Below are 11,516 nucleotides of genomic sequence, written 5' to 3'. Positions count from 1 at the left end.
TTAAAGGGGGAAAAAAAAGGGAAAAAGGGGGGTGGGGCCCCCCTGGGGGGAAAAAAAAAAAAAAAAAAAAAAAAAAAGAAAAAAAAAAGAGAAAAACACCTTCGTGGTGGTTTCTGGGTTTCTGGTGTTATAAGGGTCACAGTGGAAGTGAAAATGGAAATGTAGCACTGTTGTCAAAAAATGCAGCCCAGCATTACAGGATTGTTTTTTTTTGTTGTTTTTTTATAAAGTGTCTCATTTTCAGGCAATTTAAAGGGGCCAGAGTTAAGTATTAAGAAACAATATATGAGGATTTTAGATTTCAGTTTTAATTCTCATATTTGAAACTGAAAGCTTACATAATACTGTTAAAATGAATCCTATTTTTCTCTCTTACCAATGTACAATAAATATAACTCAGATTTTCCTCCTTCAAGTCAGTTAGTAATAACAAAATATTTCATATTTGATCAATACCAGAATAACCAGAAAATCATGTTTTTCTGAGATTTTTTTCTCACTTGCTTCAAATTTAGAAACATACCTACACACCTTTGGTGTTGGGAATTAAAAAGTGGCTCTTAAACTTCATGACTTTACTATATTTTGGCTGTCCTTTCTCGTGACAGTAAAAGTTTACAGTAATTGTTTAAATTCCAATTCAAAAATACTTTATTGATCCCAAAGGGAAATTAAATAATTCACAGTAATTCTTGGCTCATTTCTCAAGCCACTTTTGACAAATTTGGTGTTTTTCTCAGTGTCAGTGCTCATTTGGTTCAACTTCCTTATATCCCAAAATGTTGCTTCAAAATTTCCTTATAACATTCTATATTCATGATGTCATTCCATCGATTTTAGTTTCTCACCACAAAACCGTTCTCCAAAAATTAAGCGCATTTTCACAAAATGTAAGGTTTTTATCCCCTGGTACATTTCCAAACTATAATCTGACATTTTATGTTGCTTTTGAAGCAATGGCTTCTTCCTTTCTGATTGGCCTTTCAACCCATGTTCTTACAGGCCTCGTTTCAATCTGAATAATGCATATTTTACTACAAAACACTTTAATTTCTGGGGCCTCTCTCTGGACATTTTCATGTTTTTTTAATACTTATTTAATAATAACACCTTCAAGAAATTAATTTATGATTCTCTACAATTCTGTTTTTGACACCTTGTCAGATTTTTCCTTGATTTCACACAAAGACTCTATATATTTGAGATGTTGCCTTGAAAACCATTCACAGATGAATCCCTAGTTACCTCAAATACTGTGACTTAACTTATTGGAAATTTACAAAGCTACAAAATCCTCATCTTAGCCGTTACAAATTACTGAAAACACTATAATCTCTGTGCATTAACACGTCTAGTTTAGTAAAGCAATAAATATTTATCTGAAAAGTTTGTCCCGGTCTTCTGACATTAGGCAAATACGTAGAAATAGTCTTGGTAATCCAACCAAACCTAAAGTAAGTTTGGTTGGATTTAATGTCAGAGAGTGAGGAAAAGAAGCCTTGGTCCCGTATATTACGCCGAACGTTAAAAAGTATGACAGAATGCCACAAAGAGGCTCTTGCATATCTTAATCAGTTAAAAGGAGACATACTCAGTTATATCAGATGTACAAATCCTATAAATGTAAGCCTTAGTCCCCTGCTTAGTTTGAAAACAGCGTCTCTGAGACAGTGTGTCATTCACAGAGGCGGTTGTGTGTGTGTCTGATGTGTGTCCTTACCGTGCCCCACCACAGAGCGTCAGCATACGTGTCAAACTCCTTGTTGAACTCTTTTTCCACAAGATAGACCAGGAAAGAGGAGAAGATAAGCACCAGGAACCCGATGTACCAAGCAGTCACCAGCTCCTGCAAGCAGACGTTGGAGCAATCCAGAGTTAAGAGAGAAAAATTTCCTTTTACGCTCCAAGACCTTTAATTTTGTGCTTTGACAGGAAAGTGGCAAACAGTCCCTGAGGGATTATTAATTGTTTGCAAATGGATAAAAAAAAAGCTTACAGTAACTGAGATTTTTTTTTTTTTTTTAGAAAAAAAATAGGCAGAAACAAAACAAATGGACATCATAGGCTGTGATCCTGTAATGAGGTATTCACAAAATGAATCCAAATAAGTCTCCAGCCTAAACAAAAGGATTACATTTTTAAACCAGATAGTATTGGAATTATGGTGACATACATCCTGTGAATGTGTTATCGCTTCTTCTTTCATCGATTGTGAAAAAAATTATATATATATATATATTTTATCGATTTCCACAATCGATAAAAAATAATAGTCAGATTGGTCTCATTCTAGCGCTGTGACATGTGATGATTAATCACTATGCTTAACTTTCTAAAATTGAAATGTAAACAGGAAGCTTCCAAAAAATGTAAGGAAAATGTTTTTATTGTCTCAAACTAAGAGTCTGAAGATTCTCAGTTTTCAAAAGAAGTCATTTTATTTCAAAAATTAATTTAGAAAAACTATAACCTCAGTGGGAGGACAATTCATCGTTGCATTAAGTAGGCTGCATGCTATTTTGGTTTTGTCCAAAATTTGCAGCTGAGCACAGCAGTTTGAAGCTTTTCGCTCAACTCTGAGCAGCACAAGGCTGCTCAACGCGCTGCTGTGAAATGAGCAACTCTCTGCAAGACGCACTTTTCAGATATTAGAATAAAATCAGCCGAATATTAATGCACACAACTTTTACTTGTAAAAATTGGATCTTTTTCTATTGACTTCCATTTTATGCGAGACTATTTCAGTCTATCAAGGTGGCTGCAGTGACAAAAAAAAAGACAAAGCTAGAGAGTCTGAATGCATTGTGTATAATGTACACAATGCAATGGAGCAGAAATGGAAGTCACAACGGGATTTTTCGTAAATCACTTTTACTTGCGTGCTTGATGTAAGGCTGTTTATGTTCCGTGCTCAGTGTCTTTTCCTGTTAATAAAATTGATCTATCATGTACTTTTAAGAAGATTATACTTGCAGACATACGGTGCTGGCACTTAAGAGGGGAATGTAAATACTTTCTCCATGTGTAGCGATACTTCATGCGGATTACACCAGCAATACATTAAATATTTATACACTTAATTCATTTTTATATATGTTGTTACATTAATAAATGCTCTGGCTTGTACCTTTCAGTGTGTTCTCACTCCTCTTTAAAACGATGTAAACAAACTAGACACGTTTCAAAAGCCAAACCCTGACTGAACACGCATAAGTGAAAAACAGCATAAATTGCTCCCTGGTGGTGCTTAAGTGACACAACAAGAACATTTCAACACCGATGTGCAACAAATCACCACATCCCAAAGTGGGATGGAAACGGCAAATGGGAAAGAAAGAAAAAAAAGGTAACGTAGACATCGCACCTTGCTATGTGCATAAACTACAGATCCCAGCAGCTTCCAGGTCCCTCCCCTGCGGTCCATGCGCACCATGCGCAGGATCTGAAGAAAGCGAAGGCTACGCAGTGCAGAGGTGGCAAAGACGTTGCCCTGGCTACCAGCTGAAACCACAGCAACCGAGGTGATAAGTACGATGATGTCTGGGGAGTAAAGCGGTGAAAATTAAAGGTCATGGGAAGCACAATATAGGCAACAGGAACTGGTTTCTACATCCAACCAGGCAGTCATCTATCTCCTTTAAAAACAGCTATTGATTCATGAAAAGTTGGGGTTTTTTTTGTTTGTTTTCATTTCTATTACAGTGTTTACTGCTACTCTGATTAATGGTTTATGCGGCACAGATAAAGTTGCAAATAAAGTCAGCAGAACTTTACACTCTAACAATTTTCCTGCATGCAAATTTGTGAGCATTTAAACTCTATTCTGAATAAATCCAGTGTAACATAAATATTTTCAAGCTGCATCTTTGGTGTGTTTTCGTATTTATCATCCTATTAGACCCACCTATGACACAGAAGGGTTTCCTGGCAAAGCGGAGGCGGCCCTGCCAGCCTCGGTATCGACAGCAGCAGCCAGCGCTCCATATCCTGATGATGTACTCAAGTCCAAATACTACAATCATCACAAATTCCTTCAGGTCACACACACACACACACACACACACACACGCACAAACACAACTTTAAATAGTCACAGAAAAGGGAAAAAAAGGAGTCCAGAAGAAATAAAACTGAAAAAAATAGGTTCATTCCAAACAAATATACTTCATAAACATGAGTTTTCTAATAGTTTCTAAAGGATTAAATGTGATTTAAGTCTTTTCAAAATTTTTCTTGAAGACCAGTGGAGTTTTTCAAATGGTTTCAAGATTATTTAATTTCAAAAAATTTAATTCTGGATTATTTTGTGTCCTTTAAAAAAAAAAAAAAAAAAAAAAAAAAGAAAAAAGTCGCAAACTGTGAAAAGTTGTGACCCAGAAATTAATAAATTAGATCAGGTTTTGTCTAAAAGGTTATTTTAAACATTTAAAAGGTGAGGGTTCAGTCATGTGACAAGAAGCAGCTTTAGTAGCTTTTTGTCAAAACAGAATCCAAATGAACTAATCACAGTAAAAAAAAAAAAAGAAAAGTTTATTCAAGTTCATTTAATTCGAAAACATGAATCTAACAACAAATCCTGCAACTGATGCAAGCACAGTGGTTAAAAAAAGATCTTTTTATTGGCAAAAATAACTGCACATACTGACTAAATGGACACATGCGTGGCAATTACAAATCAAAACCAGGAGTGGGAAAAGAAACTCACTGGGAACAGACTGCAATATAAAACAGGAGGTAACTGCAACCTGCACTATATTCACACTAAATGTACACATAACCAGACTCCTTATGAAATACCCACAGACCCACTGAAACGATGCAACACAAAAAAAGCAACAGGAGAAATGTTTAAATTGCATCATCATAAATGACGAAATCTGGTAAAAAACTTAAGTGGAAGCCAGGAAAACCTGCCGAGTTGTCGCTAAAATTCAGATTTGATTGACAGAAGGAGATATAATTTAGTTTATGCATTCAATTAAACTCTGCTGCAGATTCATGGCTTTTGTTTGGCAGATGGATTACTCCTTTAATCACACATAAGCACAAGTTAAACTCATTTGGGCGAGTGTAATATTGATTTTACCTAGCAGTGGAGCTTCATCAACGTTCATTACAGGCCTGGGTGTGTGAAATCAGCAGTCTATTGCTGCTGTGAGCGTCATTAACAAACACACAAACTTAGAGGATGGTAACACCGTTTCAGTGAGTATTCACACTCACACCAAATGTGATTTCCTGCAGCCACTGTGGATAAAATCTACGTACTGTACGCACGCCCCTGATGATAACTGGTAAATCTAAGTGGAAAAACAAAGTCAAATCTTCCTCTGAAGGAGAATAATTCAGGTGCATAACATCCCTGAAAACTATTTTGTGGAATCGACATTTGGTTTACTAGCTGGTCTGTGTTTTTGTGAAGCGGTCCATCAACATGGCTCATCTTGACTTGGATGTCTTTGGCATTATTCTATACAAAAAAAAGCTCCAAATTTGTCTGAGATCATTTCTAAATCCTGTGAAAAGCCGTATTCAAGTCATCCTAGACATTTTTATTTTTTAGTTCCATTTTCCCTTCTGAAAAGTTTGTTTGTCCGTTGAGTTCATGTTTTAGGTAAAATTAAAGGTGAAGAGACTTATTCTGGTCCTGTTTGACACCGTAAGAGTCTGCATTTCTCATATCCAGTGTATATGCTTCACACAAACCTCTGAACATGGCAAATTACAGCCTGAACTGTGAAATTATCTCATTAAACTAAAAAAAACCCCCACAATATAGCTAATCGAGGACTACATTTTCCTCGCTTTACCGTCAAAATTTAATTCTGGACATCGTCTTATTTTGAAAATAAGAACCCATTAGACATCAGAAAGGTTCAATCTTTCACCTTCTGTGTTAGGCAAACACATTAATTACTAATAATCTCCCTTTAATGATACCTTTATACATTATTAAGTAGGCATGCGCCCTCTGGTTGTCACGTGTTGGTTTAATGAACCAGTCTGTGTGGAAGTGTGTGTCGGTCCTACCAGGATGAGCAGGCAGTGCGCAGAGAATTCCTGGTGAGCAGGGATGGTGGAGAACACCGAGAGAACCAGGCAGCCAAACACCAGGATGAAACTGTGGAGACAAGGCATGCATCGCACATGAACGACAAACATTTAGTCTCCGAATAACGGATTTAACCTCATTAGTTACAGTGTTGCACCCGTCTGCGGGGATAAATATAGAACACGTCTGCTCCAGCAGGCTGCACCGAGGACGAGCAGAAGCTGTTTGGAGCGTCGTTGTTATCATCAATCAAAGCCCAACTTAAGAGCTTCCAGCTTCACTAATCCTGCTTTTATTGCTGTTGGTGAAACAACTGTGCCTATTCAGACAATGCCCCAAACGCAGTAAAAAAGCAAAAAAAAAAGGGAACTTATTGACAGCAACATGAGCTGAACGAGTGGCTGACACAGAGCTGCAGGATCTAATTGCGGCGCGCCCTGGAGAAACGGTATTTGTTATGGCAAATTACGCGCCCAAAAGGGAGAATCGGAGCAGAAAACAAACTGTGACGATCGAGTTGGGGGGTCAGCAAAATCACATCAGCAGGCCTGTCCTCGAGTAAGACATGTTAAAATCCACACCGACTCTTGCCTGGTTGGCTTGGCGGTTTGAAACTCTGAAACTACACTGCAAAAAACACAAAATCTGTGCATAGCAACCCCAGTCTAAGAGCAAGATTTCAGAGCCTTAACATCGATTAAGTCTAATCCACGTGAGTCAACTGTGTCCAAGGTTCATCCATCTAGCAGTTGAATTGAGGGATGCTGAAGGATTTAGACAAACTCCTTGTTCATATTTACTTTGTGCAATGCACCAGTCCAACATGACGGACAGCAGGTACTGTGTTCTTGGCTTTAAAAGCTCCAGTGATTCATCTAAATGTTGTTCTAGTCACCATCACCAACCAGCTGAAGTTTTGTCTCGTCTGTCCACCAGACGTTTGACTTGCTTGGCTGCGCACTTTGAAAATGCCTCGATTCTGAGACGTACTTTGACTGGTTGATTGAAAGGCGCTGAACAGTCATAAGTCAAATACAACAGCATAAAATATCGCTTCAAATTGAACACAGGCTGCTCCGGTCTCCACTTCACCAGATTGAATCTGAAGCCTCCTCATTGTCTGGCTGCTGCCCATTAAGCAAAACAGTCATCTGGTAAGTTGCTTAATTAGCAAACAAATTCAAATTCATAAGGAAGTTTTCACACAACATATGCACTGGCTAGCAGCCTCAGTAGGGTGTTTTTCCTGTGTACTTCTCTTCTGTTATTTTCTTTTTAAACACCATCTGTCTTTCTGATATTAATGGTCTCATTTCAAGTGTTTATTTTCCATACAAAATGTGCTTCAGTCTCCCTCTTGTCTCATTTGAACAGCCTCTCCATCTTATCTTTTCTGTATTCTCTCTAACTCTGCCTTCTTTCTGTCTGGACTCTCAGTTACCAACCTCCCTTCTTCCTCTGTTTAAGTCACATTTGTGTCTCTGTGAAGCTTCCAGCCATCACTTTGTATTTTTCTCCCCTCTGGCTCAGCTGCATGATTGATGCAGCCATTCATTTTCCACGGGCTTCAGAAGAAATATGAAAAGTTGCGTGCAGCAGAGCATCTTCTAGTGGCTGTGGGGAACGGATGATTCGAACCCCGCATTTTAATCTGCTGGCGATTCTCGTTTTGAAAGCCGTCACCCAAACAGGCAGCGGAGACCTGATTTGCAGGTTGTAGCGCGACCTGCGCGACTCGGGTAAGACTCGAGCCTGACCTTTCACCTGTGTGAGATTGAAAAAAATAAGCTGCGCTTTTCGTTTGGAGATTTTCAACTCAAAAACAGCCAGGAAAAAAAGGGAGGGAGTTGATCCTGTCCCAACGTTTCATGTATACATATATATATCAAGTGGAGCGTCCTCTTTGCTTGTGGAAATAAATCAACAAGCACCTTGACACTAATCAATGAAATTCTGACTCCACACTGTTGGACAGGATACGTTTAAAAAAAAAAAGTGAATGCCACCTTATTTACCTAATCAAGTTTTGAGATTTTTCAGATCTTGCAAGGCGCCTGTCTTTTTGAAATGCATTTCAAAATGTAACCAAAAACAGGATTTCAATGGGGCAGAGAAACCCTCTCTGAGGTTCGCCTCAACTCGGCTTGTTGATGATGAGGAAGGCTTTGTTTTAGAGGCGTGAATAGAAGAAATTCAGATCCAAGTTTTAACAACCGATCCACAACTCTAATAGATTCAACACCAAAATCAAAGACAGGATTTTTAAACCGTCTTAAATGGAGAAGATAACAATTAAAATAAATAAACAAATTAAAGGTGCATTTAAAAGCAAGTTTGTGACCTGTAGAGGCAAGTCTGATTACCAGCGATGTGCAAAAAAACCCAAAAGAAAAGTCTTTTAGTACATTATAAAGAAAGCATGACCTACACTGATGCTTAATTACTAAAGCAAAAATAGTTAATTGAGTGATAATTTAATAAATTGCACTGTTGTGTCTATGCATGAAACAGCAGCTCGGCGCTTTTTAAAGTGCGGCGCACATTTTAAGGACTTATTGAAACCAAATAGCACAGTGGATAAGTGCACAGGTGAATAATCCTGCTGGCGCTCGTGTCGACCTTCAAAACGTGTTTCATCAAGGTTTCAGCTGCAATTATTCCTCTGTGCTCGTTTGCTTCTGTGCAGATTTCAGGGCCACCCTTTGTTTGGGGAAAAAAAAAAAGAAAGAAAAGATGAGCAAATGAACACAAACAAAAATGAATACTAAAAAGTCTGATGAAAATATGGAGCATCATTCTGAGGGTCAGAGGCCTCTTGTAAAAAATCAGCCCATCATCTGGAAGAGAATGGATCCTCTAAACGCCGTTTTCAGGCTTTATGAATAATCACAAAGACGCTTCATTGATGATAGTTTCAAAACATTCTGAATTCGATCCTTTTTATACTCTAAATATTTTTCTCTCTCTTTGTGAAAGACATAGAAATATTAGGAAAAAAAAAAGTACCTGCCATATAAGCGAATGACCTTTTAGCGAGCAGAGACTGGAACTGTAATATCTGTCATCGGATGGTTGTGTTCGGACACGGTGATGGAAAAGTGTTACATCTGGGATCACTGAGCTGTCTGGGTGATGTTAAATGATGAGAAATACTTCTGTCTGCAAACCTCAGCGAGGTTTCTACTTTAGCATCTTATCTGTTTTGGAAACGCTGCTTTGTCCACTTCCATCTTTCAGGTTTTTGCAGAGAGAATTGTTCAGTGAGGGCAAACGGGAGTAAGAAAAAGCATCTATTGATGTGAGCAGGTGACAAATAGTCAGAAGTGTCATTACATTGATTATCTTTAGGAGATTTAGATGCATTTTCTGTCGTTTACAGACATTATTGGCCTCTGGTTCTGAAAAACGATCGGGCGGTGGCAGATATATGTTTAGCCTTATCATTATGTGACAGTCGTTCCTTTCATCAAGGGACAACAATAAAGAAAGAGTCATTAAAAGGGAAATGTAGATTATTTAAGTCAGTTACCGAACAACAAGCCGGTAAAAGAAGGTTTTACACAAAGCCACCACAAAGTGTCTGTCAGCTGAAGCTTAAAAATTGCTCATCCATCTCAATATAATTTCATATTCACCATTCCAGCCATCCTAGATCAGGCTGTTCCTTCAAAAATATGTGAAACACTTCCTGGCAAAGCTAAGGTATGCACACTGTACGGGTTGGCAGAAACCAAGACAGAGGACTTTGATATCAGGATGAAGAGAAAAAAAATATATCGTTTTTTTTTTTTTTTTTTTTTTTTTAGAAAAATGTGAGAAACAAGCTAATCACATTCAAAGGTAAGAGCTCAGCGAGTGAACGAAACATATTTATCCCGACATTTCAGGACTGTTTTCCCACCACCTGCAACTTTGTGCACAGACGACTTTGTGCTGTCGAGATCGATGATTATTGGTCCTTGTGGCCCGAACAGGAAATGTTACGGTTTAGAGCAGAGGTCTCAAACTTATTCTCATTTTGTGCAATAATCAGGACTATGAATGTTCTCGAAGGGTCGGTAGAATGTATCGATAAAACTATCCTTTAACGAACTGCTAAATGTCACCAGTTTGTTCATGGATTTTATCAATACATTCTGGCATTTTAGCAGACGAAACATTAATAAACAACTGTGTCTGCATAGGTACTGCTTCAAATGAAATAACATTGAACGTCTTTTCACATCGATTACGACTGTGTGACTTTTTTTTTTTTTTTTTGCTATGAAAATCAGTGATTTTTGTGGTGCTACTTTGTAATATTTGCGCTTACGTAAGACAATAAATGTGACTTATGGTCCGTGCGCCACGTCGGTCACGGACCATAACTTCACATCAAGCAAGGCTGAGGCAGCAGTAGAGAAGGAGTAAGAAATACTGTCCTGATAAACTCACAAATATGAGTGAGCGACAAAAAGTGCGGGAATCTGAGTTTTGGTGAATTCCTGCAAAAATCACCAAAAAAAAAAAAAAAAAATGAATGGAGAAACTGATTGATGTGATGTGCAGATAAAAACTGCTTTGATTTGATCGATACAGTTATACTTAAAGCACAAAGCACAACTAATGAGATGGCCACTTTGTGTGGTTATCAATGCTTGTGAGGGCAACGAAACCGACCTCATCCAGAGGGGACACAGAGATGTGGTGGCACCACTGGATAAATCAAGCTCCTTACAGGGAAAGTTCGAGGAAAACATCAGCTGCTTGTAGCTTCTGTTAACAGAATCCCACTTCAACAAACTTAACTCTGCCAAGGCGTGTGTTAGGATCCAAAAAGTAGCGCAGACGCCAGAGGAAATGACACTGACGCAAAGCAGAAGGTAAAAAAGTTTAACAGCTGTTTACCGACGTTGAGGAAATTAACTGTTCACATAACATTTGCTTTGGACGTGCCTCTCGGTTTAATTACCGTTTCTGCGAGACGTGCGCAGTCAGGCCAACTCGCGGCCGCGCCGATGCTCGACAGGGCCACGCTGACAAGCTGCAGGTGTTGGAGGGAGAGGCGGCCCCAGGGCCCGACTACTGCAGCCATAATGTTGATGAATGGGGTCCAGCAGAGAAACCCATATACAGTGAAAAAACCCACAGCCTTCCCTCCAACAAGCTGACAAAGGAGTCTGAAAAGCATGAGCAGTGAGATTTAAGTGTGTGAGTAATCAGCTCCCTGGAGACTCGGAGGCTGAGCTTTACAAGGAATCATTACAAGTATTTTAAAATGGAAACGAAATATGGGACAGAAACCGGTCTGCACCGTGAAACCATTAAGAAAAAATAAAATAAAATAAAAAGCTCCCGACTCAAGGAGCGAGAGCACTTTAGCTCGATCTTAGCTTTGATATACTGTAAATGTCAAACAATGGAGGTGGTGGAGATGTGTTTATTGTGGGATTTGCTATATATATATATATATATATATATATAT

General features: G+C 38.5%; 1 protein-coding gene across 1 annotated transcript in view; it reads right to left on the bottom strand.

Moving 5' to 3' along the window:
• The window catches only part of LOC106938209 (potassium voltage-gated channel subfamily KQT member 5-like), a gene marked incomplete at its 5' end in the record, with an annotated part of 48,203 nt that extends 37,090 nt beyond the window's left edge, over positions 1-11,113 (bottom strand). The window contains 5 exons of the mRNA XM_015020120.1: positions 1,721-1,846; positions 3,365-3,540; positions 3,905-4,031; positions 6,031-6,121; positions 11,004-11,113. Of these exons, the coding sequence (XP_014875606.1) occupies positions 1,721-1,846; positions 3,365-3,540; positions 3,905-4,031; positions 6,031-6,121; positions 11,004-11,113 (630 nt within the window). The remainder of the gene's footprint in view (positions 1-1,720; positions 1,847-3,364; positions 3,541-3,904; positions 4,032-6,030; positions 6,122-11,003) is intronic.
• Between the last annotated feature and the right edge of the window lie 403 nt (positions 11,114-11,516).

This window comes from Poecilia latipinna, unplaced genomic scaffold (genome assembly GCF_001443285.1).
Source record: "Poecilia latipinna isolate Pla-1442-1.1 unplaced genomic scaffold, P_latipinna-1.0 Scaffold2534, whole genome shotgun sequence".
Lineage (NCBI taxonomy): Eukaryota > Metazoa > Chordata > Actinopteri > Cyprinodontiformes > Poeciliidae > Poecilia > Poecilia latipinna.
This window is presented reverse-complemented; position numbering and strand designations above follow the sequence as displayed.